General features: G+C 42.1%; 1 protein-coding gene across 1 annotated transcript; it reads right to left on the bottom strand.

Annotated features, from left to right (window-relative positions):
* Positions 1 to 110: 110 nt before the first annotated feature.
* Positions 111 to 13595, bottom strand: si:dkey-183c6.7 (urea transporter 1). The gene is made up of 8 exons (XM_026353432.1): positions 13466 to 13595; positions 13032 to 13221; positions 12371 to 12499; positions 11784 to 11973; positions 8415 to 8562; positions 2299 to 2433; positions 1278 to 1327; positions 111 to 726 (listed from the first exon to the last, which is right to left on the bottom strand). The coding sequence occupies exons 1-8, from the start codon at positions 13593 to 13595 to the stop codon at positions 544 to 546; spliced, it is 1155 nt and encodes a 384-aa protein (XP_026209217.1). The 3' UTR covers positions 111 to 543.
* Positions 13596 to 14019: the final 424 nt, after the last annotated feature.

Genomic DNA, 14019 nt, shown 5'->3' with positions numbered 1-14019 from the left:
TTTTTCAAAAGATATTTCCACTTGTGTTTAATCAGCATGAGATATGGTGACTGCGAAGGCCAGCGCACATCATTCACATGAGTTTCTCATGTACCTACGGATGGGGGCATTGCCGTTTTGGAAGAGACCACTCCCATCAGCATAGAAAGGTGTCATCATAGCTCAGAGGTGATCACTCAGAACAACTTTGTGTAGATGTACTATTGAAGTCTCAAACGAGCGGTTTCTAATGAGCATAATATAAAATCCCTCTGTATGTTGTCGACTGACTGTTGAGTAATCTTTAAGTCTGTAACTGAAGCTCTCTTTGCCCCAACAATAAACCATTCAACTTCACTTTCCTCTTGCCATCTTGAACTTAAATCAGCATCAACTAGGCCTGCGTATTACTGGATGTAAACTTCACACACTGCTTTTGCTACAGTAAGTTTCTCCCCTCATTTATTCTGATTTCACCTTTAATTTGTCACCTATCTGTATAATAAACTCAGGTGTTTAAAGTAATGATACAGTACTCAATGTGTGTGTGCGTGTCTGATCTAGCTAGACATCAGTGCTCTCCCTCTCTGCGGTGTTCCCAGCTTCCCATTGGCTGCGAGAGCGCAGGTTGTCTTCCGGGGCCATAACTTGACTAACAGGGATGCGGTATGCTGCTAGACTACCAGTCAACAGCATCATCAGTGTGGTTGTGAGGGTTGCTGCCCAGCTGCATGCTGGGAGACCCACCTAGGGATAAGACAGAGAGAGACAGAAACGCATGTGTGACATAAATCACTAAGTAATGATGCTTTCATTCTAAGACAGCAAATTGTTTTCCACCCACAGACTGTAACAAAAAAAAAAGCGTTTTATCATGTCAAACTTTAGGTATGTTTTGGTTTTATGTGTTTCTGCAAAACACGTTATGTCTGGCTACTTTGACTAACCAGTCACAATTACACCTTTAACACCAAACTTGCTCAGACCTTGCTCAGAGCGCTCTAGTTAAAATTGTATTCTCTGATTAGGAAATTGAAGGAAATTTAGAGGGCACTGTTTTATGGCCTACTGCAGCAGTGACCCATGAAAAGCAGGAAAAAAATGATTCATTTGTTTTTTTCTGCTCTGGTCTGCAAAGGACTGCCATCTTGGATGGAGATAAGATAATATCCAGGTTCCCTCTGTTGTGGATGTACCAGCACAGTCGTGTCACAGAACAAAAAAAAAAAAATCCCCTTGAAAAAGGTTGAAGGCTTTCTTAGTGTCATACACACATGGTATAAAGTGTGTGTACTTACAGTTCCCAGCAGATTGCCCAGTGCGATGTCAGCATATGCAGAGAGGAAGGCTAGGGGGCAGAAGAAAAGAGAATTAGTCTAAATATATCCTGCTACACTCTCTCTGCTCTGTCTCTCCCCTGGTTGCTGACGTACACTGAATGCAGTCAGTCTTCATAGCAGGAACTCTAAAAGCTCCAATTACGACCAATTTACCTAATGTGAACAGATTAGCTGTCTGCCAAACTGCTCCACGCTAATGTCCACAGTGGCGCAGCTGCAATTTCAAATGTGTTGCGCGAATGTGTGTGTACATCATTTTGTCAATTCTTCTGCACTCGTGAGCGAACGCAAAGCTCGGAACACAGGAATGCCCCGTTTAAATAGATTACCCAAATCAACTCTGGAGTTGACAAAATGACTTATTTAAAGAATTATTACCCTGTTTTCTGCAATTACAGCCAATGAGCACAGAGAAATAAGAGGCTGTGAAGAAATGAGTGAAGATAAGTGGAAAACAGGAGGAAGGATGTGGAGTAAAAGGAGCAGGCTGAAGGGGCTGAATGTGGTATTTGCATACTAGGTATTTTTAGAAGCACAGCTGAGTTTATAAAAAAGAAGCCTTTCTCTCTTTAACTGTACTGCCGTTGATGATTTACTGAGAGGAGCATTGATGCTGGAGAAATTCAATACATTCAAAATGAGATGCTGTGATGACTGTATCCTCAGGTTTGACATTTCCGGAGAGGAAGAGGAAAAAGAGAAAACAGAAGCAATCAGACATATTGCATTTGAATGTTTCAGGACCACGACAGGGCAAACTAGAGGTCACCACCAACAGAATCAAAACCTGACTGTTCTGTTTGAATCTTATTGCACATTCTTAACTAATTTAGTACCATTTCAATGCCGAGTGAAAACATGGCCTTGAAACATGAGTTTATGTAGTGCAGAAAGGGAGAAGATATACATGTAGAGTGTCGATCATTAATGGTGTCATTATGCACTGTGGGTGAGTGTTGTGCGCGTGTTTTTGCATCACCGTTGGCAATAGCCAAGAGGTGAATCCTCCAGCTGAAGGTGAAGAAGAGTCCTCCAACAGCCATGCAGCCCAGAGATCCATTAAACCCAGACAGGCCTGAGTACAGAAAGTCAGGCTTCACAGCCATGGACAAACCTGCCAAACACACACACACACACACACACACACACACACACACACACACACACATAATTATCATGATTAAGTTCTGTTGGATCTGCAGTACTAGACTTTCCCATATGGTGGCGCTGGACACATACTGTTGTATGGTTGCCCTGAGTGCCATATTTAATTTGCGTGTAACCTAATAAGGAAATCTCTTTTTCCGCTGCCTGTGTTCTACATGTGGTGAATTGCTTTGTCACAATCTGCAGGATATTGATTCTCAAAGCATCATTTCAATACAAGTCTGAGAACAGCGATGAACAGTGTAACAGTATGTGGACAGGACATGATGCAATACTGAGAAAACCAAATTGTCTGCTTAATCTAATGTATGTAAGATCTTCCCAGTTTACAGTAGACCTTTTTGTGTTTAGCTAAAAACCATATGACATATTTTTCTGGACATTTCTCCAAAGGTTTTTCTATCTCCATCATCCATTCTCAGAGCAGTGTGTGATATCGGGGGATGAGTATTGATTCAGGAGGTCAATATCTCACCTCTGACTCATGTCCATGCTACGCAAACAGCACACTGTAGTGCTGAAGGTGGGGGAGACGGTACACGTTGACCCAGACACAGTTCAGCAAGGCCTGAAGCATCAACCATTTCACTGCCGGCCTTCAGCAGCAGCAGTCAAACCGCATCTTTAAACCCACACGTCAAGGAGAATAACAATAAAGTCAGAGGGACATCGAAAGGGCAGGTCTGCTGAGTGCAGCCGCAAACTCCAACAAGAGAGGTCAAAGCCATCACTAAGTGCGGCAGCGACAGCCACGCAAACAGCGAAGCAATATTACTAAATGTTACTGTGATAGGCAGGAAAAACGTTATTGTGGTGAAATTGTGGTGCTTTACGTATTGGACTAATTAAAGTATCACCAAAATGAGTACTGGTTGTTCTAAGGAGAAATTGATGTGTGTATCACATAAGACATTATACTCAAAACAAATGTGAACCGAATCAGCTAAATCAGTAGGATCTACACCTTCCTGAGGCAGACTCAGCTGAAGCTGCACACGATAAGCACAATGACCTCTTAATATTTAAACATAATGCACACCGAGACGCCCTGTGATACACCGGCAGCCCCACTCTCGCACAGAGGCAGCTGGGTCGCACCTCTTAAGAGGAAAGGAGGTTGGGATACTGGAAGGATGTCACACTGAGACAGGACCCTGCATCAATATGTGTGTGTGAGCAGTCCATCTGTCCGACTGCCCCACCCAAGCATGTCTGCTGCTCTTTACCTGTAGAAAGGAATGAGCTTTGAACCTTCTTAAGGACTTTATCCCTTGATGTATTGTATTTGGCACAGCCCTTGTGTTTTTGTGGGGACATGAGCTCTGCTGCACCTTTTAAAGCAGGAGTGATAACATTAAAAATGACTGAACACTGTCTGACTGTGCAGTAGTGATGCTCTAAACCTCCCTTTGCTCTGACTATGTATTATTTACACACACGTGCAGAAAGCTGATAGCGCTCTTGGGTGAAATTGTAATTGTCTATCGCTCTCTTGCATGTTTGTGTTGTCACATATGCACATTTTCACCTTGGTATCATCTTTTATTTATGTACTTTTCTTTTTTTTTTGTTGTAAAATTGATCGATCATCTCACAGAAGAAGTCATTTTACAGAGACAATTACTGCAGCTGCTCCACCCTGCACCTCCCATGTTTTAATGCTGCTCCAAGGAGCAGTGTCTGTGCATTTTGGAAGCTCTTCTGTAGATAAATGACTCTCAGGCTGTGCTGTGATTGATTTCCTAATTACCAGATAGTGTGGGCTGCAGTTTAGTGTCTGACCACACCCCACTACTGCCTCCTCACTCTGAGTCTGCTGGACTACTCTGCCATCCACTCCATTTTGCCACTATGTTTGTTTTCCTCCTTCACAGCTACCCTATCCCGCAGTCCGTCTTTAAACGCTCGAGCTCCCTCTCCAGTCTCTTCTTCCTTTATCCTCATTGCACACTCCATTATGCTCTCAATCTTCCTGTTCATTCTCACTATTTCCCTTTTGTTTGTCATTCATAGTCCTGCCCTTGTTCCTTTTCTTGCTTCCTTGCTCCCTTCATCACAAGCCGCTTTTCTCTTCATTCCCCTGCCACATGAGGGTGTCATTAAAGAGTAATGGTTCTGTGGGAGGGAGGCCCCAGAGGATTCAGATTTTTTTTATAGTTTTTCTACTATGTGTCTGAGTCTGTGTGAGTCACTCGGTATGATGTTCTCTATGCTAATACAATGAGTCAGATAGCTCTTATCATATTAAAACTAATATCTCCTCTCCTCTCCTGTCCTCTGGCTGCAGACTTAATGGAGGCCAGTGTAATAGGTTCGAAATACTGAACTGAAATGAACTGTACACAATCCCCTGTTTTCCAGAGTTGACAGGTATCGGTTAACTTTGCATTTGCGACTTTGTTTTTCATTTGTGTGGTGAATCCATCCCTGTGTCCTTTGAAACCTTGGAAGGGAAATCTGTTTGTGGATACAGCTTAATGGATTGCTCAGTATGTGGGCTCATTTGTTAACACAGTGCAGATATCAGCAGCATGGAGCTTTACAGAGAACTGTTTGTTGCCACCCATGCAGCATTTAAAATGTTCTAGTGCTTTGTGTGTGATAAACCTCTGTTTCTATCATTTTACTTGATTGCCCCCAGGTGGACATTTGTCTTGGGCACATGTTGTGCACACAGTTGCATATAGAATACACACACCCATACAGTACAAGTATATCACAAAACCCAATGCTCATAACTAGTACGGAGCAGGTAAACAATAATAAATACATAAAACAACAAGGGGGAAAAGGCACCATTCATCATTCACAGATAAGTAAGAAGATAAATGATCATGTTGTAGACTATTTGGAAGGGCATTCATTTGGCAGGTATTTATCATCATAAACCAAATTAATTCAAGTACAGCTCTCAACTAAGTGTTTAATAAAACTGTGAAACATCCTTCTGCCTCTTCCTTTCTGATACAGCATACAGGATGTATGTAGTGATACGTGATGCAGTATTATTATGTGGGGTTTTACATCCTAAATACAAGAGTTTACCAGAGAACCCCAGTTGACTTCACTGTCACTTTCTCTTACCCCTGATTCTGACCCCATGTTGAAGCACTTCTGCAATTATTCTCTGTCTCTGACCTATTTACAGCCCCTGATCTCCGGGTCTGGAAACCCCTTACGGGAGAAGTTTCCACCACGCTGCTTTGAGTGACAGCTCTAAATATGGCCTCACACTCCGCTTGCCACAGACGACCTTCATGTTTTTTTCCCCTCTCAGTCGGACCCACGCTGTCGTATCTGAGGTGATGAGGCTGATTACTCATGGACTGCTCCCGCTTGTGCTTAGGGGTCCAAATATGTCTAAGCATTTGCTGTCTGCCTACCTGCCTATGCTGTCTCCCACCACAGCTTTATCCTTGAAGAAAATAGATTAAACGCATGACGACAGCACCGAAGGTGAAGATGAATGAGAAGGTGACGACAGCAAAGACACTAAAGGCCGAAGCTTTTCTGGAGTTTCCTTCACTGAAAACAATAAATGAAACAGCTGAGAGGATGATATGAAACGGTGGTCAATGACAATTACATAATATAGAGCTTACCAAACAACAACGACGGAAATAATAAGAAGATTATGAATAAGGTCAGCATAGTGTAGGTGAAGAGAATAATATTGGCAGGAACACACATAGCTTGTGTCTTTACACTCGGCATTTTGTTGACAGTGATAGATAATCAAAAGCAGAGGTGCACTGGAGAAAACTGTCCAAGTGAAAAGACAGATGAGAGGAGTTTAATAAGATGGAAAAACGATTAAAGGAGGAAGAGAGATCCAGAATGTAGTAAGGGACAAGAAGAAAGACAGAGCCGGGGGCAGGTCTTGTCTGAAGTGTTGAAAAAGATGCTGCACTTTCAGATCTCTTGATCATTTGAGGCGCTCTCTTTTCTTCTCTGCTGCATTTAATAGCGTCTTCCTCTTTTGTTGCTTCGCTCTGTTGGGACTACTTTTTTGACGTTGACTAAATCTATGTTGCTTCTTTTTCCCCCTTCCTTATTCTTTATGTCTTTGCTAATCCTTCTTTTTCCCTGGGGAGGATTACGTTTGGAACATGACCTTGTTGCACTTGTTCAGACTCTCTCCCTCTCTTCACTGTGCATTGTGTTAATTTACAACTCCATGGTAAAGGATGGACAACAGTTGTTTATGATCAACAAAAGTATTGATTAACTTTTTCATTCTGTTCTTGCAAAAAAAAAAGTGCAAGCTTGAAGATGGCCACTGGTGCAGCCCTGATATACAAGCTGTATCCTGGAGGAAGAATATGTATTTAGTAGAGGGTGCAAATCACTTTGTGCTTAATACCTGAGTTGGAGAAACTCACTCAAGCATTGGAAAACAGGCCTGTACAAGGAAACAGAAAAAGTGAGAAGGAAAAGAGAGTACACAAATAGAAAAGAGACCTTATTCAGTATTTAGCCGATGTGCTCCAGCAGGCTGTTTCCTCTCGGCTCTGTTGCCTAGACACAATCCCATTACAGTCACATCTCTTTGATTACTTCCTTGTCACACAGTTGTTTTTATTGCAGCAGTGTGTGTGTGTGTGTGTGTGTGTGTGTGTGTGTGTGTACCTGCCACTGTTAGCATCTGTCCACGGGCTAGTACAAGTGTATATGTCTGTGTATGAGTTTACTTCCATCCCCCTGTTTTTTTTACAGTATGACTCATAGCCACAAACACACACACATACACACACATACACACTGAGTATTTTAGGACATTGTATTGTATTTATTGCAGCAGTCGGAAGCAGTGGGCTGAAATGTTTTAAACTTCCATCACTTCTCATTCTCTCTCTGTCTCCCTGAATAGAATCACAGTGAGTCAGATGTAAAAAGCATACGTAGCCACAGGCCTGTGTGTTTGTATACAAGCCAGTGGTAATCAGCACCCTGGCTAATTGCTGTTTGTCTTTTAGAGCCCCCAGGCTGCTGCTGCCTGTCTTACATTTCCATATTTATATAAGCTGCTGATATTGCGTCTTATTGCCACAGAGATTCATAACCTTGTTAAATCATACTGTAATTTAACATTTGCAGTGCAGGCTCCTATTCCTGCCGTTTATTTGAAGTCCTGACTGATGGTTTATTGAAAGCAAAGCTGATTCTGTCACATAAGACAAATGTTCATGCTACATCATGCTACAGGCACAAATGTGATGGCTTAGGATTAGGGGTGCCTCTGTGGCCCAGGGGTTAAGATGCTGCTAATAAATCTGAAGACTGCATCATCTCTGGTTGCAGTCTGCTGCTACAATTGGATACAGTTCAATCTTAAAAAGCGTGGGTTTCCTGCAGGTGCTCTGGTTTCCTCCTGCAGTCCTAACACATGCAGGTGGTTTGAAAGCAGTCCACCGTGGAAAGTGTTGTCTGCACTGGACTGGTCCTAATGATCCGAGTGCAGCTCAGGACAAACACACATCAACAAAGAGAGGACCAGAGGCACAGAGGGAAGGAGGAGCTTGGTATCCCTTTATGTTCAGCCTGGTAAATGGACTGTTACATTTTCATTTACTGTAGCAATAAATTCATATCTACATGTCCCATATGTACATATTTTGGTCCTTTCCTTTTCATCTACAGTGCCTCTACACTCCTCCTTTACTCTTTTCTCCTCTCTTTTTCACACATACCCATATATTCCAATAATAAATGCTTTCACATACACTTTTCTTCTACTACATCTGCACCAAGGCTCAGGTCCCTCTGCTAAGGATAAGCAGGTTTAGCTGAGCGATATCAAATCAGAGCTGCAATTATGTAAAACTAGGAAAATGTTCAAATGTAAAATGGTGCTGGCTTGTATCGCATGTATGACCTGCAAAAGAATAAAAAAACATTTCCACTCCTCCCACGCAGACTGAGACTCACCAGCCAGTGTTCCAACTGCTGATCCCAGCAGAGCATGCACAGCCAACAGGGGGGAGTAGAGCAGAACAGCTCCCAGAATGAGGAGACAGGGGCCCAGAGCTACACAAGCGTAGATCTGGCCCACACCGAGAGGGATGCCACGTATCACCTGGACGAGGGAGTAGAGGCAGAGGTTGGATTTTAATGATGAGCACTAAGTGTGTGGAATCTATTCAGGGGCTCTCTCATTTGTACATACATATGCTGCAAGTGATGAGTTTCCATGGCGACGTGACGGGTGCATCTACCCATCACCGATATTTACAAGTCTTTAATTACATTGCTATGGCACAATGCTTTGTATGTGTGTTTCTGTGTGTGTACATGTGCGTATGCTTGTATGCAGCAAGATTAAATATACTGTCACTGTAGTGCAGCCAGAGCTCCATTCTCAGAAGAGTAGAAGCTGAAGACATAAAGTATAAATAGGACCGACGTCATCGTCATCTCTGGAGAGAACCAGAGGAGAGCTAGAGAGGAGGAAATGGAGATGGGTAAAGGAAAAGGAAGAAGCGGAGCAAACCAGGAGAGAATGTGGATGAAAGGGGAACAAATAGAGAGGGAAGAGGAAAAGGGTTATAAAATGAGACTGGTGCACATAGATCAGACAGTAAAGATCTACGACTTTATAATAACGCCCTTGAAAAAGTCTAGATCTTGAGCTGCTTCTTGTAAACTTAACTGTGAGGAGGAGAGGAAGGACAAAAGGATTAAAAGAAAGTAAAGCGATGCAGAAAGTGGACGCTGTGAGAAATGGACGGCGACTGGCGAGAAGAGAGGCTGAAAGATAAAAAGGAGGATTTAGAGGGTTCAGATCTCACAAATAGGGAACCAAAGGGAATTTATGAAATGAAAAAAAGACATCATTTATAAAGCAAGAGACAGCCAGATGGAGGGAAGCAGGAGGACAGAAATGGGATGAAAGGAGAAAAGAAACAAAAAAGATTAAAAGAAAGAAAAAAGACTTTGAAAGAGGATAATAAAACACAGAGAGAGACCTCATCTGGAGTGGACGGGACATGATGCTTATTAACAGGATCCTGTGTAAATCTTGACTTTATATTCAGGACACCTTACGGTGCTGAGAGGGTTTAGTCAGCGTAGCTAATCTAGTTTAGACGACTTCACAGTTCGTAGATCACTGCGTGCAGAAATACACCGTTCTCCACTTGAATGGCTCTAATGGTTGATCTTAACACAAACATCATGTGCTGAATAAATCCAACATCTTCAGTTAGTGTCCTCGGACCCTTTGATAATAAGAGGAGTGACTCTCCTCCTGCCGAGTGACTCTGTCTTAACTTTCAAGTGAGTTTTTTCCTGGGAAACTCTAATATTGCTGGGTCATACTGGAAAGAGAAAAGTCTCTCAACAAATATGAGCGCTCGCTGATTCGTATGGGATTACGATCATAGACATGTAATGGAAAAATAAAATTGCACATTTGCCTATAACCTTTTGTAGCAGGGTACTAAAGAAATGAAAGGGAGTAGGTGTCCTTTAAAGGTCATTACACTGCACCATGAGGTTTGTAATAAGGTTTGCTCTGATTTCTTTTCTTTCTTTTTTTTTTTTTTTTTAGCCAGTTGGAGGAAAGTAGTGCACAGCACTGGCACATCTTATAAAGCAGATGTGGTGAATATGTTAGCTACAGAATTCCCATTTACACATCAAGTAGACACACAGAAATATTAGAATTGAAGTCCATGTGCTCCATTGAGTTGTGTATGTTTGTAATTGTATGTTATTGTATTGACGTCTACATTACAGTTGTCACGACGTACACACAGACACTAACAAGGAATCTTTATCTACAGTCATTATGCTGGGAAGAAGAAGCTTCTCTGATTCGCCTCACATAATCTGTTCTGCTTGTTTCCAAACAAAAATGGAGATGGAGATTAAAATTCAGTCGCTCTTTTGCGAAATGCCAGCTGGCTCGCAGAGATCAAAAGCTGGCTGCAGCAGGTGGTGAGAGTCTGGATTCATTTTCCCCAAGTCTTGTGAGAAGCTGCTTAAGGTGAGTGCGTTTGATTTGAGTTCACCAGTGGTGGAAAACTATTTTCTTTACAGTTTGCATTTTAATCAGCTGGACTTCTGCCTCGAAGATCTTATGGCTGTTTTCTCTCTGCTTTTACAAAGGTAACAGCTGCCTGTGAAATCTCCTGCACATTTCCTGGAGAATAAATTGACAGTCATGACAATAACATCAGCAGTTTTAAATCTTCTACACAATCTGAGTGCACAGGAACCAAACTAAATATTAATCAACATAATGCCTCGTGTTGAATGCAATAGCTTCACCTCCACTGTGGATTTCACTATTAATTTAAAAAGTTTAGGCTGATTAAAATTTCCTCCCTCTCTCCATAGCTCCACTGACTGTTGCTAAGTAACTGGTGAGTCATAGCTGCCTGATCTTATGCATATTGTGCTCCCATCAGTTTTGTGTTCACCCTGGAGACTGGGCTGCAACATAGCAGACGTACAGGATCAACCCTCACCTCAGTTCATCTTGTTTCTTGTCCTTTTGGAGACTGGTCCTCATCAAATCTTTTTCTTGTTCATGATAGTCGCTGTAAACTGCCTCTGATAAATATCGCACATGTTACTGGGACAGATACCCCCATAATGGTAGCTCATCTGTTCAAATTCTGATTTAACTGCTGTGACTTTTTTTTTAAACAATTTTATTCACTGTTAAACTGTGACGCACAGTGATGTCTAACTACACAGATAAGCGAGTGCAGTGCATCGACTCTTAAATTAAAACTGTACTGGCTAAATCCAGTTCTTAATTTTATTTATAGCATGTTATTTATAGCTGCAAAAGAGGTCATTGTGCATAAAAAGTGACATCATCTGGCCTTGCTAGCAAATTGTAGCTACCTAACATGTACACATGTGGCACCATCCAGGGCAGCACTAATAGTTTGCCCTCAGAAGAAGCAGCTCTCATCTCCAGTACATGTGCAGATTATACAACTTTTTCAGAAGGTGAGGGGAGATGACACGGTTGACTTTGATCTGTACCAGACTCCAATGAACTCCAAATCTCTCCAGAGGCACATTTAGTTAAAATTGTTATATTCTAAAGTCATCTGAGTCTGTGCTACTACCACATGACATATGTACTCTTATATATTCAGTTTATTAGTATTAAGTTGACTCATTTCAGTACTGGTATGTCTTTGAACTATGGAACATGTACAAAGTTACTGAATAATGTTTTTCAGTTGCTAGTAGTTCTTTTATGTTGTCCACACCATTTGACACAGCTCTGTTTTGTCCTCCATACATAACCTCAATCAATGCACTGTACCTACTCACCTCTACTGCAATGAGCTTGGTGTCATTGGGCCCCAAGGCCCCTGGCGGTATAGCTGGGAGATGTGGGAAATAGGGGTTATCAGAGCCCGTACAAAGGAGATAGAGGAGGATGATGGTGTTGAAGGGAAACACAGAGACGGGCAGGTCCCAGTGATGAAATACTGAGGAAAGACCACTGTACAGAAAGACACTGGGGAAAAGCAAAGGAGATCAAACATGTAGTTACAAACATGTACTATTAACACACTCAGAGGTCTTTTTTAAAATCACTTTGGTCGACTTTACACCCGTGGCAAGTGAAATTCAGACAAAAACATCAAGAAAGTGTTCTCATGTATTATTTTCTTTAGCTTTCAGTCCTAAACTGTGTGCAAAAAGTCTTATCATTTGTCGATTGCTATTGTTGTTGACATTAGCAGTAGTGCATTTTGTGGAGACAGGCGTGATTCCTGCTGGTGCACAAAACTAAGACTGGTTATATTTTGTGTTTTCAGGGCTGTGTTTAGGTATTTAGTTGGTAGTTGGTAAGTGGATGAGTACTGTGTTATGTTTGTGAATGTCCTCAGAAAGGTAGCTGTTTGTCTCACCACGTGGCCGACCCCAGGCAGGCAGGCAGCAGCAGCCACCAGTACCAATCTCCAGCTGAGCTAAACACTCCCATCAGCAGAGACACCAACATGCCATTAAAACCATGGTGACCTCCTGACACCTCAGCACTACACACACATAGACACACACATGAAGATGACACAAGTCACAATTGCACAGCATCATATACAGCGACGATCATAATAATGGTTTTAGTGTTTTAGCTTTTTTGGCCATCATGAAACAAAGAGCTGATTTTTGATGACTTTGAAATTCAACCATTAAAACATTGCTGCACATTAGGCCGTCATAATGTGTTTGACATAAATATTGAGACATCAACTAAAATAAGACTTTGTGAGCAGAGGGTGTTGCTGAGTGTAGGGCTGCCATTCATGGAGCTGTTAGTCTCATGAATTTTAAGCAGAGCCCTCAGTCAATTGTAGTCGCATGGGTTGAGTAAATTCTAGGCTCATTGTTTTAATGTTGACTTCCAAATAACAGACAAGTTTAACATGATGGTTTGTTTTTTTTTTAAAAAAGAGACATTTTTCTGTTAAAACACATAAGCTAGTACATATGAATGTATGCACTACATTAATAATATGTATATTCTTGAACTTATATACTCTTGGGGAGTAGTTGTTCATGTCCTTCCACCTGTCTTGTCCCATGATAACAGCGGTTATTGTGGAGGCCAGTACACCCACAGTTCCCAACAGGGCCTGCCAGCGGGACTCCCAGCACAGTGCGGCCATAATGAGAGCACCACTCAGCGGGTTGTTGGCTAGAATGACTCTGCTCACCCCTCTCAGTCCCCACAGCACCAGCTGCAGCACAAAAAACCTTCCTGAAGACACAGAAAGCAAACATAAAAATGAATCGAAATGGGAGTGCAATGATGTGCAATGATGTAAGAGTGAAACAGCAATCACTGTGGGAGTTGTGTGTGTAATTAGTTTGATTACTTTTGTCAGTTTATTTCATGACAACTCATTATGCATTTGTGAAGGTCGTAGCACCTATTATATATCATATACATGAATGAAGCTAGTGTTTGAGGCTGTAGCAATGTGGAGAGAGAGTTTTCTTACCTTGCATGTACTTATCCATGTGCTCCATGTCTCCTGTACACAACCTCAGACCGTTCAGCACACACTGAGCGGTGGTGGCACGACTCCTGCTGGTCTCCTCCTCCGTTTTTGAGTTGGTTTCCATCCACATCCCTGAAACTCTTGAACCACGCTACTGTAACTGTGATAAATATGTCCTTTTTGTCCTCTAGTTTCTCTGTAGCTGCTCTGCTGTTGCTTCTTTCCTTCTCATTCCTTCCCTTTTCTCTTTCTCCCTCTTTTGTCTCCAGTGAGGGTTAAGGGGATGACTTATAAACTGGTGGACTGGGTAATGTATTCACTGAGCGTTTGACTGGCCAACGAACAAAGTACAGCACCACATGTCGACTGGTCAAGGACAGGAACACCCAGTGACCTTGATTCTTCTCTGTCAATCCCACTTTAACATCACCCACTATTTGTCTATTTACACCACTCATCTCCATTTTATTCCAGCGTTTGTAAGGTCATTAAGAGGTTCAAGTGTCTCCAAGTGTTTCTGAGTGTTTCCAGCTCTCCTTGCTGCTCTGCTCTTT

This window comes from Anabas testudineus, chromosome 18 (genome assembly GCF_900324465.2).
Source record: "Anabas testudineus chromosome 18, fAnaTes1.2, whole genome shotgun sequence".
Classification (NCBI taxonomy): domain Eukaryota; kingdom Metazoa; phylum Chordata; class Actinopteri; order Anabantiformes; family Anabantidae; genus Anabas; species Anabas testudineus.
Note: the sequence above shows the minus strand (reverse complement) of the source record. Positions and strands in the feature narration are given on the sequence as shown.

Excerpts from the sequence above, each read along its gene's own strand:
- si:dkey-183c6.7 (XM_026353432.1), bottom strand. The coding sequence starts at position 13,595 with ATGTGGATGGAAACCAACTCAAAAACGGAGGAGGAGACCAGCAGGAGT. Across the intron at positions 8,563-11,783 it reads CCAAGCTCATTGCAGTAGAG|GTGATACGTGGCATCCCTCT; the intron begins GTGAGTAGGTAC and ends TCCCTCGTCCAG. Across the intron at positions 727-1,277 it reads TGGGCAATCTGCTGGGAACT|GTGGGTCTCCCAGCATGCAG; the intron begins GTAAGTACACAC and ends TCTTATCCCTAG.